This window comes from Ovis canadensis, chromosome 5 (genome assembly GCF_042477335.2).
Source record: "Ovis canadensis isolate MfBH-ARS-UI-01 breed Bighorn chromosome 5, ARS-UI_OviCan_v2, whole genome shotgun sequence".
Classification (NCBI taxonomy): domain Eukaryota; kingdom Metazoa; phylum Chordata; class Mammalia; order Artiodactyla; family Bovidae; genus Ovis; species Ovis canadensis.
Genome location: NC_091249.1, coordinates 55,286,130 through 55,309,882, shown reverse-complemented (window position 1 = coordinate 55,309,882; position 23,753 = coordinate 55,286,130). Strand labels below are relative to the sequence as shown.

At 41.8% G+C, this 23,753-nt stretch overlaps 1 protein-coding gene across 1 annotated transcript; it reads left to right on the top strand.

Moving 5' to 3' along the window:
• Positions 1–1,389: 1,389 nt before the first annotated feature.
• Positions 1,390–9,371, top strand: LYPD8 (LY6/PLAUR domain containing 8). Its single transcript, XM_069592873.1, has 5 exons — positions 1,390–1,492; positions 1,855–1,983; positions 3,744–3,905; positions 5,195–5,326; positions 8,333–9,371. The coding sequence occupies exons 1-5, from the start codon at positions 1,426–1,428 to the stop codon at positions 8,560–8,562; spliced, it is 720 nt and encodes a 239-aa protein (XP_069448974.1). The 5' UTR covers positions 1,390–1,425; the 3' UTR covers positions 8,563–9,371.
• The last annotated feature ends 14,382 nt before the right edge of the window (positions 9,372–23,753 follow it).

Sequence of the window (23,753 nt, the reverse complement as noted above, 5' to 3'; positions counted from 1 at the left end):
CACTTTCGGTCTTACAAGCTGAGTGAGCTTGGGCAATTTTCATTATCCCTCCTTCTGCAGGTTTTTCAGCTGGGGAGCAGGCAAAAATCTTTATAGCAACACTGTGCCCTGGGACTTGTTTCATACCTGCACTGGCCAGTATAGCAGCCACCAGCCACAGGTGGCCTCTGGGCACTGGAACATGGCCGGTCTGAGAAATAATATGTTTCCTTTTTATTCCTTCAATGAATCCAAATGTAAGTGGCCACATGTGGCTCCTGCCTACTGTTCACAGGATACATGAGCTAATGATAAAGAAGGACTCAGTGCAGAGCCAGACAGTTCCCTTTCATGCTGCTTTGATACATGGGCAAATTGAAATTTTAGGAGCTCTGATTCAGGATATTTATTTATTTAAAGTATAGCTGATATACAATGTTGTGCTAGTCTGCTGTAAAGCAAAGTGACTCAGTTTGACACATGTAGGCATTCTTTTTTTAAAAACATTCTTTTACATTATGGATTATCACAAGATATTGAATATAGTCCCTTGAGCTATACAGTAGGAACTGGTTATTTATCCACTCTACATATAGTAGTTTACATTTTCTAATCTCCAACTCTCAGGATCTTAATAAATACAGCTAAACCTCAGCTATTAGATAACTTACAGGTTCAGAGAGGCTGATGACAGACCAGTCAGAGGTGTGCTGGGACCTTTGGGTCTGGGGCTTCAGGAGTCATGTCTGTTGGAGGCAGCATGGACTGAGGATTAGGGATCTGGGCCAAATCCAGCTTTTATTCCTCTCAGGAGTGTGACCTCGACTTTGAGTGCTTACCTAACTTCTCTGGGGTTTAATTTCCCCCTCTGAAATAAAGGTCATCCTAATAATAGTACCTGCCTACAGAGGTGGAGGAATCACATGAATCAGTGCACGTGAATGTTCAGAACAGAGTAAGTGCTCAGTGCTTATTGGAGTGGTGATGGCAGAGACAGAGCCCGTAAAGGCCATTATGTGAATGTGGCAAGATTCCAACCAGAGGATGGACACTGTGCTCTGGGAGAGCATAGTCCAGCTTTGTTCCTGGACTCCCATCCTCAGTGGGGCTGGCAATCCTCTGCCTGCCCATTTTGTATCTATAGTGGCTCTGTAGGAAATGCCCTGGGCTTTCGTACCTGTGTGTGTAGATACCTTTGTAGGCAAAGGGAAAACTCAGATTCTTGTGGGTATAAAGGCAGGTTTGGATCTGTATCATGGCTCTGTGCCTCCAGCTGATGATGTTGATTCCTTCTGTCACCAGGTTGGGCTAGGTTTGTTGAAGTGTGATTGCACCCCTAGGGGATATCACGCTCTAGCAATCTTCTGAATCCCCGGACTGTCCTCTTTGTGCCTCTCTCTTCAGGCTTGAGGCTCTGCAGCCACAGTTCTCGTCCTCAGGAGGCACATGTCCAGCACCATGAAGGGCTTCCTCTTCGCTGGCATCATCGTCGTGCTCACGGTTGCAGCTGTAGGTGAGGGAAACCATGCTGCTCCCTTTTGGAATGAAGACCCCATTTTCCACCTCACCAGATTCTTGTCAGTCTTGGTGCTCTGGAATCCCAAGCGACCTCTTGTCAAGATGTGGGCAGTGAAGACTGTGAGACCCCTTCTTGCACACTGCACCCTGTGATACCACTCTGTGCTGTGGGTCAAGGTTGGGTCTTCCAACTGGAGAATGGTAGACATCTCACAGCTTAAAGTTTGGGGGACCCCAGAGGGAAGGGATGCTATCTTGGCTATTCTTTTAACCTGAGGTAAGTGTGGTGCTTTGTCCAAAGCAAACTCTATTAATGTCTCCTGAATGTTGATGATGCCAAATATTTTGTCTCCCCAGAATCCCAGAATCCACTGAGCTGTGTACAGTGTAACTCACTGAAGGAGGTCTGTGATGCAAAAGATGCCACAGAGTGTCCCTCAAGTGCCAACATCAGCTGTACAAGTTTCTCAACCAACTTTTATCATGGTGAGCCTCAGGGGGTGATCATTCTCATTTCTGGAACTTGCACAGGGCAGGTGCTGGAGGGGTTGGCCAGGAAAAGGAAGGTGAAGGCTGGGCTGTGCACGGAGAGAGGCAGTCATGAAGGCACCTCCCAGCAGACACAACACGCAAGTGGTAGAGCCAAGCAAGCACACAAGCCGCTGTGGCTCCTTGGAATTGCTTCCTCTGGCTGAAACGTCACTGTAGGCCCATACGAATGAACATGAGAAGCAGGGACAGCTCTTAGCCACATTATAAGCAGTCAGCTTTCTCTAGGTGCTTTCATTTTTCCATTTTCTGCTCCCCTTTCCTTCCTCTCAGTGTTCCTTCCTGTTTCAGATTCAACATACTTTCACTCAGACTCTCTTCCAGGGTGTTTTGCTGGTATGATTGTTACAGCTCTCTCAGAGCATTTTGATTTATTTTTAACTTTTTATTATGAACATTTCAAATGTACACAAAAGCAGGAAGAGGAGTATAGTGAACTGTGGTCCTGTGTCAACAATTAACATTTTGCTATTTTTTTTCCCTTAGCATTTTTATTCTTTAAATTTTTATTGAAATGTAGTTGATTTACAATACTGTGTTAGTTTCAGGTGTACAGCAAAGTGAGTCTCACACACACACACACACACACACACACACACACACAAATTCTTTTCCATTTTAGGAAAATGGATTCTTTTCCATTATAGGTTATTACAAGTTATTGAGTATGGTTTCCTGGGCTATTCAGTAGGTCCTTGTTGGTTATTTATTTTACATATAGTGACATGCATATTTTAATCCTTAACTCCTAATTTACTCCCCATAGTATTTTAAAGCAAATCTAGATAACATATTATTTCCCCTATAAACACTTCATTATTCATCTCTGATAAGAACTCTCCCCTACTTTTTAAATAACTACCATACAAGGATCACACCTAAGAAAATTAGCTATAATTTTAAATTTTAAAATTAAGATGACCTTAAAAATGTTTAATATACTTCAAAGATATTGAGATATAATTGATGCATTGGAATTTGGACCCAAACAAAATTACATTTTGCTGTTAAGTCTATCATGCCTAGTTTAGTAAGATCTTTTTTTTTTTGCTCAATTCCATTGAATTGTTGGAGAAATAGGGGCATTTGTCCCATTTGTCCTGTAGCTATCTCATATTCTGGCTTTGCTTGATTGCTTCTTTGTGATGTCATTTCACTTGTTCCCCTCTTCCTGGCATTTCCTGTAAACTGTACTCATGCTGTTCAGTAGAAGTTTTTTTCAGTGATGTTAAAGTGTATATCAGTGCTGTCTTATATGTATATTCAGATATTGATCTCTTGAAATATGAGGAAGTGATTTGCAAATGACCACACAGAGCTTTATAAATGACCACCATATTGCATAGCTGTGGTCTATAAGCTTTACTAGCTTCAGGTTCAATATCATGTTGTGCATAGACCCATCACGTCTGCTTGGCTATATTTAGAGATGTTAAGACTGATCAGTGGTCTCTGGGGGTGTCAGTGTGAACCACCCACTTCACCCATCAGCCTTTCATCTGCAATTTAAGCTGCAAAATCTCCCGCTGAAGCCAGAAACTACTTTTTGGGGAAGGATTTTTCTTTTTGCAGGAAACTCTCTTCAGTGTCCCCTAAACTGCATTGAGCTGAGAGTACTTTTTCTGTCCTTGCCTAAAGGAATTGCTCCCTGAACGCTTTGTACCCAGGACTGATAGTCTGTGTTTGCCTTTGTGTAGAAGGAAACTCCGCATGGTATGAGGATCATGCCTGCTCTGAAGAGCACTGCAATGAGACTACGGTTGAGCCTTTCACGGTCTACGTATCTGAAAAAGAAATCTTCCACTTTGAAAGCCAGTGTTGCCTAGGAAAGGCATGCAATAAAACCAGTAATACCACCGGTGGGTGCTGGCCACATCTTCCCTCTGTCCTCCCATATCCATCCCTTCTTTCACTACTTGTGATTGTCAATCTTAGATGGACAATTTAAGTCTAGGCACTTCAGTGCATAGCTGGGTAACATTAACAGCCGACATAAAACAGTTACTTGAGAAACAACTGAAGAAAACCAGCACTCCCATTATGCTTTCCATTTCTTAGTAAAGACAGAAATCACAGCGCTTCAACCTGTGTGGGAGGCTGCTCATTAGTAGCTTTCAAATTTTGTGGCCTCACACCCTCTTTCCAGATGCTAAGTCTTGAAAATTATGGAGGGATCCCAAATAACTTCTGTTTCTGTGGACTATATCTATCAATATTTACTGTATTAAAAATAAGGCTAAGGAAATTTAAAAATATCTGTTAGTTACCAAAAAATAATAAAACCCACTACATGTTAACATTACTGACATTTTAATGTTATTAGAATAGAAATAATTATTTTTCAAAACAAAATATATTTAGTGGAAAGAATGGCATTGCTCCATGTTTTTTCAAAGCACTTTAATTTCTGGTTTAATAGAATACAGCTGGTTCTCAGATTTGCTTGTTCATTTATTCTGTTGCAATCTCACATGTCATGTTGCCACTGGAAAACTCCATTGTATTTCCCTGAAGGGAAGACAAAGAGGCAAAGAACATCTTAGTATCATCATGAAAATAATAATTTTGACCTAGTGGACTCCCTGGAAGGATCTCAGGGATCCCCAGGAGTTCCTGGACCTTCATTTGAGAACCGCTGGCTTAGATCAAACCTTTGTTTTGAAGAGGAGAAAATGTGGCCATAGTCATAGAGCATGGTTCATTAATAGCAGAGCTGAGTCTCATATAATTTAAAAAAAAATCAAAGTCACAATGATAAATAATTACTTGATTACATTTGTTCAGAGCAAGATTTAGTAATAGTCACACACCTGTTGGCTAAATCCAGAATAGCTGGCTAATGTTAGTTTTAGCTCAAAACCTTACCTTTCCCTTCTCACCCCAACACACTCATCAACCACAGTTCTTGAAGAGTGGATGGTCTGTAAGGGCAGCTCTATGAGGTAAAGTGCTGCAAATAACTTTGGTGAGACATAGGAATAGGATGACTGCTATTTTTATGGCAGGATCGGAGATTCCTGAGCAGGCAGAGAGACCCTGAGAGGTCTCTCTGGCTAGCATCTTTGTCTGCATTTCTCCTTCCACTCCAGGCAATACCATGATCTTTGTGATAACACTGTTCTGAGTTAATGATTCTTATTCTACCCAGCTCCTCCACAACAAGAGATGCCCAGAAACATAGAGTGCCCTGCGTGTTATGGAGATAATGAAACTTCCTGTAATGAAACCCAGAAATGTTATGGAGAAAGATGTGTCAGTATGATTGCAGAATTTATAAATGGTACGTGAATTCCTTTTTATGGGACTTGAGTTTAAAACACAGGTTACACCTTGGATCATAAATTCTGGATTCACAAAAAAGGCCTGGTGGAGATAGGATGAGGAAATAAGGTCAGGGTACCTTTGAGATAGTTAGGCTGTTAATGTAGCCTTGAGTTGCTTGCTATTTTTGCCTCCTCAGTCCAGTGTCATTCCTCCTGGGCTGTCCATCTTTTGAATTCTATTCTTTTTATGACTTGTAATCAAACCAGGCTCATTTAAGGGCATCACGTCACTCCTGGCATTTATTTCTCTACTAGGTCGGGCTGTTGTGTAGGTGTGGGTGGGTTTGACTTTTATTGCTTTTTATATGTAACTTCCCTTCTCTACCTGTCACTGAGAGGTGTTTGCTTCTGAAAACTAGAGTTGCCTAGAAGGGAGACTCAAATTGGGCTTTAAAACCCAACCAATTGGAAAAAGAACAAAAACAACATTGAAATAAAAAAGCTATTTTACATTTTAGCTATGATCTATTCCCCTTGATCATGGTGTAAATCAACACAGTGTTTCCTACTTAAAAAAGTCACTGGATACTTGAAAATGAACAATACTGATGATTTATCTAAAGAAATCCAACCAACTGTTCTTTTCTACAGGAGTAATTTGATAGTAACTGTTATGAGATACAAATGAACCATCATACAATATAAAACTAATAAATATTATTCTTTAAATATTCAGACAAATGTTATGCATGATTATTTAAATAATAATACATTTATTAACCATTACTATTAGCCAATTACTAATGTTAATATTACTAATATAACACTATTAGTGTTACTTAATTACTGTTAAGGGGCAACTTCCATGTCCTATGGCTCAATGCAACACAGTTTATTTCTTGCTCATGGAGCAGTTCATTGCAGAATCCAGGGCCCTGGATTCTTTTCATCTTGAGGCTCCAGCCCCTACTCACTCAGGACTTGGCAGCTCTCTTCTGTATTCTTTGCATCTCACCAGCAGGTGGGGTAAGAGGGGGAGTGGAGGAAGGCAGGAAGGTTATTACAGGCAATGCCTAGAAGCGAGTGCCTCACTCCCTTCCACATTCTGTTGTCTGGGACTCAGACTGCCCTGGAAGGTAGAAATTTAATCCAGTGGTGACACAACAGGAAAGGAAGAGGCATAAAGCTAAAATGAACAGTCAGTCAATCTCTGCCACAGTATGCCTTACAATAATAAGAGTTTAAAGAGCACCAATATCCAAGTACAATTTGATTTCAACTTTTGTTAAATGGCAGTTATGGTTTTGGAAATTGATGCATAATTGTAATTGCAGATTTCTTAGTGGGGCCAAACTTCATACTTCTCCTGAACTTCTTTTTACTTAAAAAAAAAAAAGGATTGACTTTATTTTTTAGAGAAGTTTTAGATAGATTCACAGGAAAATTGAGAGGAAGATATATTTTTTCTATAATTTTTTCCCCTACACATATATAGCCTTCTCCACTATCAACATCGTCCACCAAAAAGGTACATTGTTATCATCCGTGAGCCTATACTGACAGATCACTATCATTTAGAGTCCATTAGGGTTCACTGTTTGTGCTGTACATTATATGGATTTTGACAAATGTATGATGACATGTATCTACTGTCATAGTATCATGCATAGTAGTGTCACTGACCTGAAAGTCCTCTGTGCTCTATCTAACCCTAACCCCTGGCAACCTCTGATTTTTCTTTACTCTTTCTATAGTTTTGCCTTTATCAGAATTTATATGGTTGAAATCATATAGTTTGTAGCCTTTTCAGAGTGATTTATGTCAGGTAATAATATGCATTTAAGGGTCTTGATGTCTACACAGCTCTGATGTCTAATTCTAAAGCTTTGCCTGAGGGCAGCAATGGCATAAGGACTTGCTGTTTCTGCTTACCTTATTCCAAGGTGTCTGCAAAGTCCCAGGCCTTGACTTAATCTGAAAGCCAGACAGATCAAAGTCATCATAAATGTGGGATTTTGTTTTTGTTTTTGCCCAAGGTCACTTAAAAAAATACTTCAGACATGTGCCAAGCAACATATCTTCCTCACACACTCTAATTCAACCTTCCACACCCGTATTTGCTCTAAAATAGCAATGAATTTCTTTCTGTACTGGTATTTGGAAGTTTCTCCTTCCTTCTCAGAGCAAGGATGGAGTCAGCCTTGAACTCAAATTGTAGCCCTGACTCTAACAAATAGCCAATCACCTCCTCCAGCCCCCTCCTCCTCTGTGAACTGCCTGTCCTTCAGGACAATTTGGCTTGTAGCTTTCAAAGCAATCACAAAGAGTTGGACATGACTTAACGACTGAATAATATGCATACACTATTATAGAGCAATACTGGTACATAGTCGGTATTCAATAAAAGGTAGCTGCAATCACAATCATATCTTCTTTGCAAATTCCCTTGGTCTTTTCCTAGGACCTTACCTTAAAATAGAGTTCAACACATCACAACACAGATTAGGAGTAAAGACGTGGTAGTCTCTTCGTATCCCCTCTTACTGTTTCTCCTCTTCTCAAGGAAAAGGTAGAGAGAACTCAGGTCCAGAGAGGAATGGGGATGGAAAGCAGAGCCTAGAGGAGTGGAGGCCAGGAGCAGTCTGAACTGCCGACTTCTTCTTGGATTGAGAACAGAGAATTTATGGGGGGTCTGAACCTGTTCCTGCATTTCACCACTTACCAGCAACTCAGGAAAAAACTGAAGATTTGAGTCCTAGGTCCAGCTCTGGCCCTGACCTGTGAGCTCAGGCTCACATCAAGCTCCAGGAGCCTCAGTTTCCTCTGGGACTGGGTCAGGGAGGGGATCTAGACCCTCACCTCCACGGTCACTGTGCCATTACCCTTCAGTCATTGTTCTTGATCCTGGGCTCCTTTCTCCAAGCTCCTGTTTCAGGAACTGACCTGTTTCAGCTCTTGCAGGTTACTTGGAGAGGGAGGGTGAAGGGACTGTAAAGTCCTTACTGTCTCGTTTGCATTCACAGAGACGACAACGCTTGTGCTGAAAGGTTGCTCCAATGTCAACATCTCCACCTGTGAATTCCTGGGTGCTGAGAATCGGATGTTCAGAGGAGTCACTTTCCGAAAGTTTGAGTGTGCAGACTCCTCAACAACCACTACCCCTACGCCGGCCACCACCGCTGGCACTGGCTCTCAAGCCCCCTTCACACCCTTGGCCCTAGCCAGCATCCTCCTGCTAAGGCTGCTGCTCTGAGATCTGCACCCTCAAACACTCCCCTCCCCTGTTTAAATGCTCAGTGAGTAGCAGTAGTAGTCACAGCCATCCAGGCAATGTCCTGTGATAGCCACATTATTCTTTATTATTAAAGCATTGGTTCACTCGCTGATCAAATTTGTCCGAATATGTTCTGGGCTGGGCTTCCTTCAAGCCACTGTCCACCATCACTTCCCAGCTCCTTGCCTTTGAAGTCCTTGCACCTTTGTGTGTGGGCTCCCAGGACCTCTCTGATCCCTGCCCAGTTTGCTTCTGAGAAGCAGAGCCTTCTGCTGTGCTGGCCTCTTTTGCCTGCAGTCCTGCATTTCTGGGGACTGACGTGCCACTCTCCCCATCCTCACACTCAGGGAGTGTCCCAGCCATAATGTGCTGTGTTGATGCCAGCAGTTGTACTGGCTGTAGTCAGAGATCACAGTGACATTGTCTAGAGCCCTGTCAGCACGAGACCCAAAGTGGGTGCACAGGGGTTGCTGAATGCTGGCAGATTCCCCTGCCTAGCCTCCCAGGCAGGGGGGTAATGCTGTCAGTACCTTGCTGACCAGGTGTCACCGAATGTAACATGGCTACAGAGTCCCAGCCCCTCCTCTCGGAGAACCTACGATCAATGGCAGAGTCCTCGACTCCATAGCAGATACCCAAGGAGCAAGAAAACCAATTGGTCCAATATGTACAGAAGCCCAGATTTAATAAAACAAAACAAAACAAAAAAAGTTGGCGGGGGGGGGGGCGCTTTGAGCTGGACTTGGAAAAATGGGGTTGTCTGTAATAAAAACTTTCAAAGGTATAAACCAGTGTGGGTCTTTATTGTCCAGGCTTGCCAATGATGATTAAGACCAAAGCCTCCAGAAGGGCTGTCTGGTGGTAACTCATCACCACATTCATTCTTATTTACTTATTTATTTTTTTAAAATTTGAAGTAATTTTAGATTTCTCAAAGAATTTCAAAAACAGTTCAGAGTTCTAGTGCCCCCTCACCCACCTTCCTCTTACGTTCACATCTTAGATAACCACAGTACAATTACTGAAATCAAAGACCAGAAACTATAAAACCCCTAGAGGAGAACATAGGCAAAACCCTCTCCAACATAAATCACAGCAGGATCCTCTATGACCCACCTCCCAGAATACTGGAAAGAAAAGCAAAAATAAATAAATGGGATCTAATTAAAATTAAAAGCTTCTGCACAACAAAGGAAACTATAAGCAAGGTAAAAAGACAGCCTTCAGAATGGGAGAAAATAATAGCAAATGAAGCAACTGACAAACAACTAATCTCAAAAATATACAAGCAACTTATGCAGCTCAATTCCAGAAAAATAAACGACCCAATCAAAAAATGGGCCAAAGAACTAAATAAACATTTCTCCAAAGAAGACATACAGATGGCTAACAAACACATGAAAAGATGCTCAACATCACTCATTATCAGAGATATGCAAATCAGAACCACAATGAGGTACCATTTCACACCAGTCAGAATGGCTGTGATCCAAAAATCTACAAGCAATAAATGCAGGAGAGGGTGTGGAGAAAAGGGAACCCTCCTACACTGTTGGTGGGAATGCAAACTAGTACAGCCACTATGGAGAACAGTGTGGAGATTCCTTAAAAAACTGGAAATAGAACTGCCTTATGACCCAGCAATCCCACCGCTGGGCATACACACCAAGGAAACCAGAATTGAAAGAGACACATGTACCCCAATGTTCATCGCAGCACTGTTTATAATAGCCAGGACATGGAAGCAACCTAGATGTCCATCAGCAGATGAATGGATAAAAAAGCTGTGGTACATATACACAATAGAGTATTACTCAGGCATTAAAAAGAATACATTTGAATCAGTTCTAATGAGGTGGATGAAACTGGAGCCGATTATACAGAGTGAAGTAAGCCAGAAAGAAAAACACCAATACAGTATACTAACACATATATGTGGAGTTTAGAAAGATGGTAATGATAACCCTCTATGCGAGACAGCAAAAGAGACACAGATGTATAGAACAGTCTTTTGGACTCTGTGGGAGAGGGAGAGGGTGGGATGATTTGGGAGAATGGCATTGAAACATGTATAATATCATATAAAAAACGAATCACCAGTCTAGGTTCGATGCAGGATACAGGATGCTTGGGGCTGGTGCACTGGAATGACCCAGAGAGATGGTATGGGGAGGGAGGTAGGAGGGGGGTTCAGGATGGGGAACACGTGTACACCCATGGCAGATTCATGTTGATGTATGGCAAAATCAATACAGTATTGTAAAGTAAAATAAAGTGAAAAAACAAAAAACAAAACAATTACTGAAATTGGGAAATGAGCATTGAAACAATACTGTTAACTAATAGACCTCATCTGAGTTTTGCCACTTTTCACTAATGTCCTTTCTCTGGTACAGGATCCAGTTCTTTGCATTTAGTTGTTTATGTCTCCTCAGTCTCCCATACTCTGTTACAGTTTTGGAGTCTTTATTTCACTGACCAGTTATTTTTTTAGAAGTCTGAGATTGTTTGAAGTTTTCTCACGATAAGATTGAAGCTATGTTTTTTGGCAAGTATCCCATAGAAATGGTATGTCTCATAGCCTTGCATGAAATGGGACATGGGTATAGAACTCCAGTGCATCTTATCAGGAGCTACATAGTTAAAAAACATTATTTATTTGGTTGCACTGGGTCTTAGCTGCAACACATACGATCTTCAATCTTTGTTGTGACATGTGGATTCTTTAGTTGTGGCATACGAACTCTCAGTTGCAGCATGTGGGATCCAATTCCTGACCAGGGATCAAACTCAGCACCCCCTGCCCTGGGAGCATGGAGTCTTAGCCATCGTACCACCAAGGAAGTCCCAGAAGTTACATGACGTTGACGTCGCATCAACCGGTGATGCTAATCTTGATTGCTTTTTTAAGGTGATATCAGCCAGGTTTCTCCAACATAAAGTTACTGTTTTTGCCCTTTGCAATTAATAACAAACTGCAAAACTATGCTGTTGTAACACATGGATATCAGTAAAAAACAAAAACAAAACAAAACCAAAAAACTTAGGGGTTTAATACAAGAAAACTTCATTTCTAAGTTATTTAAACCCATATAGATGTTCCTGACTGGGCAGCTCTCCTCTAAGTGTGAGGAAGAGGCCAGACTCTTTCTATCCTACAGTTCGGTTCTCCCATTTTCTGGGATTCTTGGCATCTTGGTTAAGTGTTCTGCATCCAGCTTATCGAGAGGAAGAGAGTCTAGAGGATTATGCAGCCTGCAGGGGTCAGGCCTCAATTACATGGCTTGGAAGGAAGTGGTTTATTCAAATGCAGCTTGCAGGATCAAGGTACCAGGTTTAGAGCCAGTGTGGCTTGGTCGTGGGGTTCCCCAGTGCCTCTGAGGCAAAGAATCCACCTGTGATGCAGGAGACACAGGAGATGCAGCCCTGATCCCTGGGTCGGGAAGATCCCCTGGGGGAGGGCAGGGCGGCCCACTCCAGGATTCTTGCCTGGAGGATTCCATGAACGGAAGAGCCTGGCATGGCCTCTAGAGTCAGAGGCACAGCTTCAAATTCCAGCCTAGAAACTTGGGCAACATATATCATCTCTCCAGGCCTCAGTTTCCCACCTGTACTAAAGGGATAGTGTTATCACTATGCCTGATGAATGGGGTTGTAAGAGCTGCCAATGTAGCTCCCTGACAAGGAGCAAGTACTAGTCATCAGCAAATGACTCCAGTTTGAAAGTAGCTCCCTCCATGCTCTAGGGAGAGAGAGGACCACCAGAAAGAGTGATGTGGAAGGCACAGCCCTGGCCCACTTCCTTCAGACCATGCTGACCTCACTGAGGTTACAGCTGCTTCTGTGTCTCAGGATGCCCTCTCCCTTTCCATTTCCTCCCCAGATCTCCATAGTTACTGACACCATGACTGCACAGGCCACAGCACAGCTTGCTTACATTTTCATCTTCATGTGGCTGCTGACTCCAGCCGCCAAGGGCACCGCCAGAGCTGACATGCTCTTAGAACCTCCTGGAAGTTCCCCACTCAGGCTTGATGTGAGGAAGAAGCAGTACCTTAGGGGAACAGCAAAGAGTCACACAGGAATGGGAATCAGGGTCCTGAGGTTTGAGAAGGCAGCTGGCGGCTGAGCAGGGCTAGATTCTGGGGGGTTCCACATGGTGGAAGGGCTCAGGCCTTAGATGCAGGGCTGAAGAGGGCCATGGCAGAGGCAAGTACAAAAGTAGGAATAGGATTGGGTTTTCATACTAGGAAGCTCTCTCAGACTGTAGGATGCAGGTAGACAGACAACAGGAAGACAGTACAGGGAGGGAGTTGATGTACTTTTTAAACGTTTTACTTTGTATTGGAGTACAGCTGATTAACAATGCTGTGATAGTTTGAGGTGAACAGCAAAGGGCCTCAGCCATATATATACATGTATACATTCTCCCTCCCCAACTCCCATCCCATCCAGGCTGCCACACAACATTGAGCAGAGTTCCATGTGTTATGCGGTAGGTCTCCATTGGTTACCTCTTTTAAATAGAGCAGCATGTTACACGTCTATCCCCAACTCCCTAACTATCCCTTCCCTCCATCCTTCCCCCTGGCAACTGCGTGTTCTCTTGTCTGTGAGTCTTTCTCTTTTTTTTAAAAATAAGTAAGTTCATTTTTATAGTAAGTTCATTTGTATCATTTCTTTTTAGAGTCCACATATAGGGATGTCATCTGATATTTCAGGGAGGGACTTTAAACAGAGAAGTAGTAGGGTCAGCCCCGGGCAAGCACTCTTTCATGTTGCTGAGTAACTGATGCCATTCTATGTGCTTCTGTTTGCACTGCTGCCTCTTGCCTCCTCACCCAGAGTAGGGGAGAGGGCAAAGCACCACTCCTGTTCAATGTCTACATTCCTTTCCTTGGCTATTCATAGTTAGCTCTGGATTCCTGTCTTCTGGGCTGGGTTTAGGACTTCCCACCTAGATGAAGCCCTTTGCTGCCAATTCCTCCTTAGTCCCTGCCAGAGCTCTGGGATAAGCCTTATGTCTGAGAAGCTCCACAGAATTCTGTATTTACATTGTACAGTTGGATAAAGCATGAATCACTAATTTTTTTTTTATGCTAACATGACTTTATTGATTTCAAAAATTTGTTGCCAATATTTTGGACCAAAAATGTATATCTATATCACTGTTTTATTTTATTATTATTATTTTTTAAACATTTGGTTTTATTTTATTTATTTATTTTTTAAAAAAATTTTAAAATCTTTAATTCTTACATACGTTCCCAAATATGAACCCCCCTCCCACCTCCCTCCCTATAACATCTCTGTGGGTCATCCCCATGCACCAGCCCCAAGCATGCTGTATCCTACATCAGACATAGACTGGCGATTCAATTCTTACATGATAGTATACATGTTAGAATGCCATTCTCCCAAATCATCCCACCCTCTCCCTCTCCCTCTGAGTCCAAAAGTCCGTTATACACATCTGTGTCTTTTTTCCTGTCTTGCATACAGGGTTGTCATTGCCATCTTCCTAAATTCCATATATATGTGTTAGTATACTGTATTGGTGTTTTTCTTTCTGGCTTACTTCACTCTGTATAATCGGCTCCAGTTTCATCCATCTCATCAGAACTGATTCAAATGAATTCTTTTTTACGGCTGAGTAATACTCCATTGTGTATATGTACCACAGCTTTCTTATCCATTCATCTGCTGATGGACATCTAGGTTGTTTCCATGTCCTGGCTGTTATAAACAGTGCTGCGATGAACATTGGGGTACATGTGTCTCTTTCAATTCTGGTTTCCTTGGTGTGTATGCCCAGCACAGGGATTGCTGGGTCATGAGGTAGTTCTATTTGCAATTTTGTAAGGAATCTCCACACTGTTCTCCATAGTGGCTGTACTAGTTTGCATTCCCACCAACAGTGTAGGAGGGTTCCCTTTTCTCCACACCCTCTCTAACATTTATTGCTTGTAGATTTTTGGATCACAGCCATTCTGACTGGTGTGAAGTGGTACCTCATTGTGGTTTTGATTTGCATTTCTCTGATAATGAGTGATGTTGAGCATCTTTTCATGTGTTTGTTAGCCATCCGTATGTCTTCTTTGGAGAAATGTCTATTTAGTTCTTTGGCCCGTTTTTTGATTGGGTCGTTTATTTTTCAGGAATTGAGCTGCATAAGTTGCTTGTATATTTTTGAGATTAGTTGTTTGTCAGTTGCTTCATTTGCTATTATTTTCTCCCATTCAGAAGGCTGTCTTTTCACCTTGCTTATAGTTTCCATTGTTGTGCAGAAGCTTTTAAGTTTAATTAGATCCCATTTGTTTATTTTTGCTTTTCTTTCCAGTATTCTGGGAGGTGGGTCATAGAGGATCCTGCTGTGATTTATGTCTGAGAGTGTTTTGCCTATGTTCTCCTCTAGGAGTTTTATAGTTTCTGATCTTACATTTAGATCTTTAATCCATTTTGAGTTTATTTTTGTGTGCGGTGTTAGAAAGTGATCTAGTTTCATTCTTTTACAAGTGGTTGACCAGTTTTCCCAGCACCACTTGTTAAAGAGATTGTCTTTACTCCATTGTATATTCTTGCCTCCTTTGTCAAAGATAAGGTGTCCATATGTGTGTGGATTTATCTCTGGGCTTTCTATTTTGTTCCATTGATCTATATGTCTGTCTTTGTGCCAGTACCATACTGTCTTGATGACTGTGGCTTTGTAGTAGAGCCTGAAGTCAGGCAAGTTGATTCCTCCAGTTCCATTCTTCTTTCTCAAGATTGCTTTGGCTATTCGAGGTTTTTTGTATTTCCATACAAATCTTGAAATTATTTGTTCTAGTTCTGTGAAAAATGTGGCTGGTAGCTTGATAGGGATTGCATTGAATTTGTAAATTGCTTTGGGTAGTATACTCATTTTCACTATATTGATTCTTCCAATCCATGAACATGGTATATTTCTCCATCTATTAGTGTCCTCTTTGACTTCTTTCATCAGTGTTTTATAGTTTTCTATATATAGGTCTTTAGTTTCTTTAGGTAGATATATTCCTAAGTATTTTATTCTTTTTGTTGCAATGGTGAATGGAATTGTTTCCTTAATTTCTTTTTCTACTTTCTCATTATTCATGTATAGGAATGCAAGGGATTTCTGTGTGTTGATTTTATATCCTGCAACTTTACTATATTCATTGATGAGCTCTAGTTATTTTCTGGTGGAGTCTTTAGGGTTTTCCATGTAGAGGATCATGTCATCTGCAAACAGTGAGAGTTTTACTTCTTCTTTTCCAATTTGGATTCCTTTTATTTCTTTTTCTGCTCTGATTGCTATGGCCAAAACTTCCAGAACTATGTTGAATAGTAGTGGTGAAAGTGGACACCCTTGTCTTGTTCCTGACTTTAGGGGAAATGCTTTCAATTTTTCACCATTGAGGATAATGTTTGCTATGGGTTTGTCATAGATAGCTTTTATTATGTTGAGTATGTTCCTTCTATTCCTGCTTTCTGGAGAGTTTTTATCATAAGTGGATGTTGAATTTTGTCAAAGGCCTTCTCTGCATCTATTGAGATAATCATACGGTTTTTATTTTTCAATTTGTTAATGTGGTGAATTACGTTGATTGATTTGCGGATATTGAAGAATCCTTGCATCCCTGGTATAAAGCCCACTTGGTCATGGTGTATGATCTTTTTAATGTGTTGTTGGATTCTGACTGCTAGAATTTTGTTGAGGATTTTTGCATCTATGTTCATCAGTGATATTGGCCTGTAGTTTTCTTTTTTTGTAGTATCTTTGTCAGGTTTTGGTATTAGGGTGATGGTGGCCTCATAGAATGAGTTTGGAAGTTTCCCTTCCTCTGCAATTTTCTGGAAGAGTTTGAGGAGGATAGGTGTTAGCTCTTCTCGAAATTTTTGGTAGAATTCAGCTGTGAAGCCGTCTGGACCTGGGCTTTTGTTTGCTGGAAGATTTCTGATTACAGTTTCAATTTCCGTGCTTGTGATGGGTCTGTTAAGATTTTCTATTTCTTCCTGGTTCAGTTTTGGAAAATTGTACTTTTCTAAGAATTTGTCCATTTCTTCTACATTGTCCATTTTATTGGCATACAACTGCTGATAGTAGTCTCTTATGATCCTTTGTATTTCTGTGTTGTCTGTTGTGATCTCTCCATTTTCATTTCTAATTTTATTGATTTGATTTTTCTCTCTTTGCTTCTTGATGAGTCTGGCTAATGGTTTGTCAATTTTATTTATCCTTTCAAAGAACCAGCTTTTGGCTTTGTTGATTTTTGCTATGGTCTCTTTTGTTTCTTTTGCATTTATTTCTGCCCTAATTTTTAAGATTTCTTTCCTTCTACTAACTCTGGGATTCTCCAATTCTTCCTTTTCTAGTTGCTTTAGTTGTAGAGTTAGGTTATTTATTTGACTTTTTTCTTGTTTCTTGAGGTATGCCTGTATTGCTATGAACTTTCCTCTTAGCACTGCTTTTATAGTGTCCCACAGGTTTGGGGTTGTTGTGTTTTCGTTTTCATTAGTTTCTATGCATATTTTGATTTCTTTTTTGATTTCTTCTGTGAGTTGTTGGTTATTCAGAAGTGTGTTGTTCAACCTCCATATGTTGGAATGTTTAATAGTTTTTCTCCTGTAATTGAGATCTAATCTTAATGCATTATGGTCAGAAAAGATGCTTGGAATGATTTCGATTTTTTTGAATTTATCAAGTTTAGATTTATGGCCCAGGATGTGATCTATCCTGGAGAAGGTTCCATGAGCACTTGAAAAAAAGGTGAAATTCATTGTTTTGGGGTGGAATGTCCTATAGATATCAATTAGGTCTAACTGATCTAATGTATCATTTAAAGTTTGCGTTTCTTTGTTAATTTTCTGTTTAGTTGATCTGTCCATAGGTGTGAGTGGGGTATTAACATCTCCCACTATTATTGTGTTATTGTTGATTTCCCTTTTCATACTTGTTAGCATTTGTCTTACATATTGTGGTGCTCCTATATTGGGTGCATATATATTTATAATTGTTATATCTTCTTCTTGGATTGTTCCTTTGATCATTATGTAGTGGCCTTCTTTGTCTCTTTTCACAGCCTTTGTTTTAAAGTCTATTTTATCTGATATGAGTATTGCCACTCCTGCTTTCTTTTGGTCTCTATTTGCATGGTATATCTTTTTCCAGCCCTTCACTTTCAGTCTGTATGTGTCCCTTGTTTTGAGGTGGGTCTCTTGTAAGCAGCATATAGAGGGGTCTTGTTTTTGTATCCATTCGGCCAGTCTTTGTCTTTTGGTTGGGGCATTCAACCCATTTACGTTTAAGGTAATTATTGATAAGTATGATCCCGTTACCATTTACTTTATTGTTTGGGGTTTGGGTTTATACACCCTTTTCGTGTTTCCTGTTTAGAGAATATCCTTTAGAATTTGTTGGAGAGCTGGTTTGGTGGTGCTGAATTCTCTCAGCTTTTGCTTGTCTGTAAAGCTTTTGATTTCTCCTTCGTATTTGAATGAGATCCTTGCTGGGTACAGTAATCTGGGCTGTAGGTTATTGTCTTTCATCACTTTAAGTATGTCTTGCCATTCCCTCCTGGCCTGAAGAGTTTCTATTGAAAGATCAGCTGTTATCCTTATGGGAATCCCCTTGTGTGTTATTTGTTGTTTTTCCCTTGCTGCTTTTAATATTTGTTCTTTGTGTTTGATCTTTGTTAATTTGATTAATATGTGTCTTGGGGTGTTTCATCTTGGGTTTATCCTATTTGGAACTCTCTTTGTTTCTTGGACTTGGGTGATTATTTCCTTCCCCATTTTAGGGAAGTTTTCAACTATTATCTCCTCAAGGATTTTCTCATGATCTTTCTTTCTGTCTTCTTCTTCTGGGACTCCTATAATTCAAATGTTGGAGCATTTCATATTGTCCTGGAGGTCTCTGAGATTGTCCTCGTTTCTTTTAATTCGTTTTTCTTGTTTCCTCTCTGATTCATTTATTTCTACCATTCTATCTTCTATTTCACTAATCCTATCTTCTGCCTCCATTATTCTACTATTTGTTGCCTCCAGAGTGTTTCTGATCTCATTTATTGCGTTATTCATTATATTTTGACTCTTTTTCATTTCTTCTAGGTCCTTGTTAAACCTTTCTTGCATCTTCTCAATACTTGTCTCTAGGCTGTTTATCTGTGATTCCATTTTGATTTCAAGATTTTGGATCATTTTCACTATCAATATTCGGAATTCCTTCTCCGGTAGATTCCCTACTTCTTCCTCTTTTGTTTGGTTTGGTGGGCAACTCTCCTGTTCCTTTACCTGCTGAGTATTCCTCTGTCTCTTCATCTTGGTTATATTGCTGCGTTTGGGGTGGCCTCTTTATATTCTGGTAATTTGTGGAGTTCTCTTTATTATGGAGCTTCCTCACTTTGGGTGGGGTTCTATCAGTGGCTTGTCAAGGTTTCCTGGTTAGGGAGGCTTGTGTTGGAGTTTTGGTGGGTGGATCTGGGTTTCTTCTCTCTGGAGTGCAGTGGAGTGACCCGTAATGGGTTATGAGACATCAAAGGTTTTGGGATAATTTTGAGCTGCCTGTATATTGAAGCTCAGGGGAGTGTTCCTGTGTTGCTGGAGAATTTGAGTGGTATGTCTTGTTTTGGAACTTGTTGGCCCTTGGGTGGAGCTTGGTTTCGGTGTAGGTATGAAGGCATTTGGTGAGCTCCTATTGCTTAATGTTCCCTGAATTCAAGAGTTCTCTAATGTTTTCAGGCTTTGGATTTAAGCCTCCTGCTTCTGGTTTTCAGTTTTACTTTTACAGTAGCCTCTAGACTTCTCCATCTATACAGCACCGATGGTAAAACATCTAGGTTAAAGATGAAAAGTTTCTCCACATTGAGGGACACTCAGAGAGGTTCACTGAGTTACAAGGAGAAGACAAGATGGAGGGGGTAGTTAGAGGTAACTGGAATGAGATGCGGTGAGATCAAAAGAGGAGAGAGCAAGCTAGCCAGTAGTCACTTCCTTATGTGCGCTCTATAGTCTGGACCGCTCAGAGGTATTTACGGAGTTATACGGGGAAGAGGAGAGGGAGGAAGTAGACAGAGGTGACCAGGGGGATAAGAGAGAGGAATGAGAAGGAGAGAGACAAATCCTGCCAGTAACCAGTTCCTTAGGTGTTCTCCACCATCTGGAACACACAGAGATTCACAGAGTCGGATAGAGAAGAGATGGGGGAGAAAAGAGACAGAGGCCACCTGGTGGAGAAAAAGGAGAGTCCAGAGGAGGAGAGAGTGGTCAAGCCCGTAATCTCGCTCTCAGGTAAACTTGGGTAGTGAAGTTTGGGTTTTTAAATGTACAAAATTGACAACAAAAACCTAAGAGCAAAGATTAAAAATCTAGAGTAGAGGTTGGATTTTCAAAGATACAATATTAAAGAAAAGCAGAAGGAAAAAGGAAGAAAGAAAAAAAGAAAGAATTATTAAAACAAACAAACAAACAAACAAACAAAAAACCACCAACAACCATCCAAAGACTATATATGGTGTTTGCCTTAAAAAAAAGTCTTTTATTTTTAAATAGTAATAATAGGTTATAGAAATAAAAATTAGAGGAGAAATAGAAGACTTAACAATTAAAAAAAAGTTAGAAAAAAAAGAAAAAAAAACAAAACACAAAAAAGCAAAAAAAAAAAGCAATGATTTTAAAAATACTAAAAATATATCTGGCCCTTCTCTGATGTTATGGGCCGTGTGGGCTCACTTCCAAGGTGGTTCCCTCTGTTTAACTTCTTCTGTTTGCTGGTTTTTTAGGCTCACTAGTTCAGTCGCGCTGTGGGGAGGGGGGATGCTGCAAACAAATAGCACTGTCGTGTGCACACAGTGTCTCAGCCCCGCTTGACCTGTCCCATCTCGCGGCGCACAAACCGCTCCGGCTCTACAATGTTCAGCCAGGAACCGTCTGGGGCCGGCCCTAGGCTGCGTGCACTTCCCCGGTCCAAGCCGCTCAGGTTCGGCGCTCAGACAGCCCTCAGAGGCACAGATTCGGCTGGGACTGCGCTTTGTGCCCTTCCTAGGTCCGAGTAGCTCAGGAGTTTGGCGAGTGCGATCGCCGCGGCTTGTCACCTTTTCTGCCGCTGCTGCTCAGCTTTCTGGGTGGATCGCCGGCACCCCCCGTGAGGCAGATTGTGACTGTCCAGCACCCCCAGAAGTCTTAGCAAAGGAGCCTGCTTGCAGTTAGGTAAGTAAAGTCTCTCTGGGTCTGCAATTGCCCCTTTCCAGTCCTTAAGGCTCTGGCTGCCTGTCCCCAGCGGGGGATGGTCTGCAGCCGGCTTATTCTGTTCCATCCTTTGTTCTGTGCTCGGTCCTGGCGGTGTCTTATGTTCGAGCTTTTCGCGTGGTAGCTATCCCACAGTCTGGTTTGCTAGCCCAAGTTAGATCGTTCTGGTTGCGCATGGGGCGTTCCTGCCCGATTCTTGCAAAGCTCTGCAGCCCGCACCTCCCGCGCGTCCCTGCCCTGCCCCCACTTCCCAATGGGGGCTGCAGGCGTCTGTGCTGCTTTTCCGCTGGGGGAGTTACTGTTGGGCTTGTAATCTCTTGGTTTTATTTATCTATTTTTCCTTCCTGTTATGTTGCCCTCTGTGTTTCCAAGGCTCGCCACAGACTCGGCAGGGAGAGTGTTTCCTGGTGTTTGGAAACCTCTCTTCTTAAAATTCCCTTCCCGGGACAGGCTTCCCTTCCCGGGACGGAGCTCCCTCCCCACCTCCTTTGTCTCCTTTCTCGTCTTTTATATTTTTTCCCACCTGTTTTTGAAGACAATGGTCTGCTTTTCTGGTTGCCTGATGTCCTCTGCCAGCCTACAGAAGTTGTTTTGTGGAGTTTGCTCGGCGTTGAAATGTTCTTTTGAGGAATTTGTGAGGGAGAAAGTGGTCTTCCTGTCCTATTCCTCCGCCATCTTTCCCTCGAGTCCCTGAATTTTTATAGCTCTTTACAATTTGCAAAATTTCCCAGGTTATTTTATTTAGAATTAGCTTTATTCATATATTGTAGGATTTGTGTGTGTGTGTGCTCAGTTATGTATAACTATAGCCTGCCAGGCTCCTCTGTCCATGGGAATTTTCCAGCAAGAATACAGCATTGGGTTGCCATGTCCTCCTCCAGGACTGTAGGATTTACATACAGTAAAATGTAAATGTGTTGACTAATGGGTTTTGACAAATGCGCCCATGTAACCACTCCTCCAGGCAAGATATAGAAGCCTCTCCGCCTGTGTCCTCAAGGTTCCCCAGTCTCCTTGAAGTCCACCTGGCTCTGGCCCCAGGCTTCCACCTGCATCTTCACTGTCCCACCCTGCAAGAGTCAGGCACTCTTCTGCTCATAAAGTAAGTCCTCTACATATGAATCTACAAGTTGTAAACTTTCAGAGATGTGAATGTGCATTTGTGTGTCCAGTCACATGTTAGTTCATGTGTCTGGCAGACATTGTCACATGCATGGATTCTCTGCAAGGGGCTGTGCTTTTGTGTACTGTACAGAGTACAGTATCTTTATTTGAAGCTAGATCTGCTATAGAATGACTTCACTGAACTCCTTGCTGTCCAGCATGAGGAGCTTATTAATGAAGAGCTGATGGAATTGGAGGCCCAGAGAAAGCATGAAGAGAGACAAGAGGAAGAAATAACTGAATGTATCACTGATTCTGATCGTGACGCCAGTTGTCTTGCTTTTCACACTGTTTGCTGAACCCAGGATAGGCAAGCCACAAACTGAAGATGTGAGGAGCCATAGGGACTGCAGACACATTTATCCTCTCCTGGCTGGCATGGCAGCCAAAACATGGTCTCTCTCCTTGCTGATGCAGTAGCCATAGCAGCAGCCACAACACAGCCATAACATAACCTCATATAATGTAATTATGATGCTGCTCCAGCGTAGCCCCAGGGAAGCAGCAGCCAGGGCTTTCATAGTGAAGCTCATACAGGCATACCACACACAGCCCCCAGGGCTTTTCCAGTGGAGCTTATATAACAAAAGTAGCCCCTGTCCAGGCGAGTACCTCTTGCCACACATAAGCAGTGCTAGAAATGATCTCAGCTGTTACATAATCATTATTTACAAAACGTGGGGCAAGAGCAAGAGGCTGTGGGGTGAGAGAGATGGACCACATCATTTTGGCTAATTTGCTCTTTCCCTACACTGAAGAATCCAAGAGATTAATGATGCAGGAAATGGCAAGGGGATTCTCTCTGTTTGAGGAGGCACTGTTAGTTTTTGAGGCCCAGGATCTGAAAGTAGAATGGTACACAAAGATTGCAGCAGCTGTTCAGTATGCAATCCAGTGTTATGTCTCATCTATGAAAAGAAAGAGAGCTACTAACTAGACATCACTGGATCGTTTTTTCAAGAGTAGATGGAATTGAATTCAATAGGAACCAGAACCTGTGCCATCAATATCAGGCATGAGTGAAACTGAAGATTGCCTTTCATCTCCTATTGCTCACAATCCTTCACCTTTATCATTTCCCTCCTCCTCTCCTTCCTCCAGTCAGTAACTCTTGTCTGTTTACTTGATGCTAGCCCCTGTATGCCAGCTATTTTATTGTACTACTGTATTTTTCAAGGTACTGTACTGTAAGATTATGTTGACTAAAAAATATTAGTCACAATCTGTAAATAGAGTTATTTCATTTGTTGGAAATGTTTTGGACCCCCAGCCTGGGAGACGGCATCTCAATAGCTCTGAGGAGGCAAAAGTGGGAGTCAGGTTATATACAAGTTTGCAACAAACAGGGGGGGTGGGCAGGCAGTCTAAACATCAAAGATTACTGGTAAGTAAGGAAACTCAGATATCAAGTTAAGGCATTTAGCATTCGCCTATGTATGCTAAGACGTCAGCCTCTGGGCTCACTGGATTTATTGTGCCCCTCAGCTATCTGGGGGCCAAATCCTGTTTCCTGATTGTTTATACCCTTAATTCCTTGTTCACTGTAAGGGGTGGCAGGTGAGGCAGATGGCTGCTTCTTGCATTCCCCAGCTCTTCAGGATTCACTGTGCAGGGTGTTGGCAACTGCTGGATCCCAGGCATTGTGTTCCCTTTCCCACATTCACATTTGGAGGGCCAGAATCACAGATAGCTGTGACATATTTTCTCCCACCAATATGCAGGAAATATTTCATTTCACAATTAAAAACATTTTTTGTGTTTGT

Coding starts and splice junctions, on each gene's coding strand:
- LYPD8 (XM_069592873.1), top strand. CDS start 1,426: ATGTCCAGCACCATGAAGGGCTTCCTCTTCGCTGGCATCATCGTCGTG. Junction 1,984..3,743: donor CTCAACCAACTTTTATCATG/GTGAGCCTCAGG, acceptor GCCTTTGTGTAG/AAGGAAACTCCGCATGGTAT. Junction 3,906..5,194: donor TAAAACCAGTAATACCACCG/GTGGGTGCTGGC, acceptor TATTCTACCCAG/CTCCTCCACAACAAGAGATG.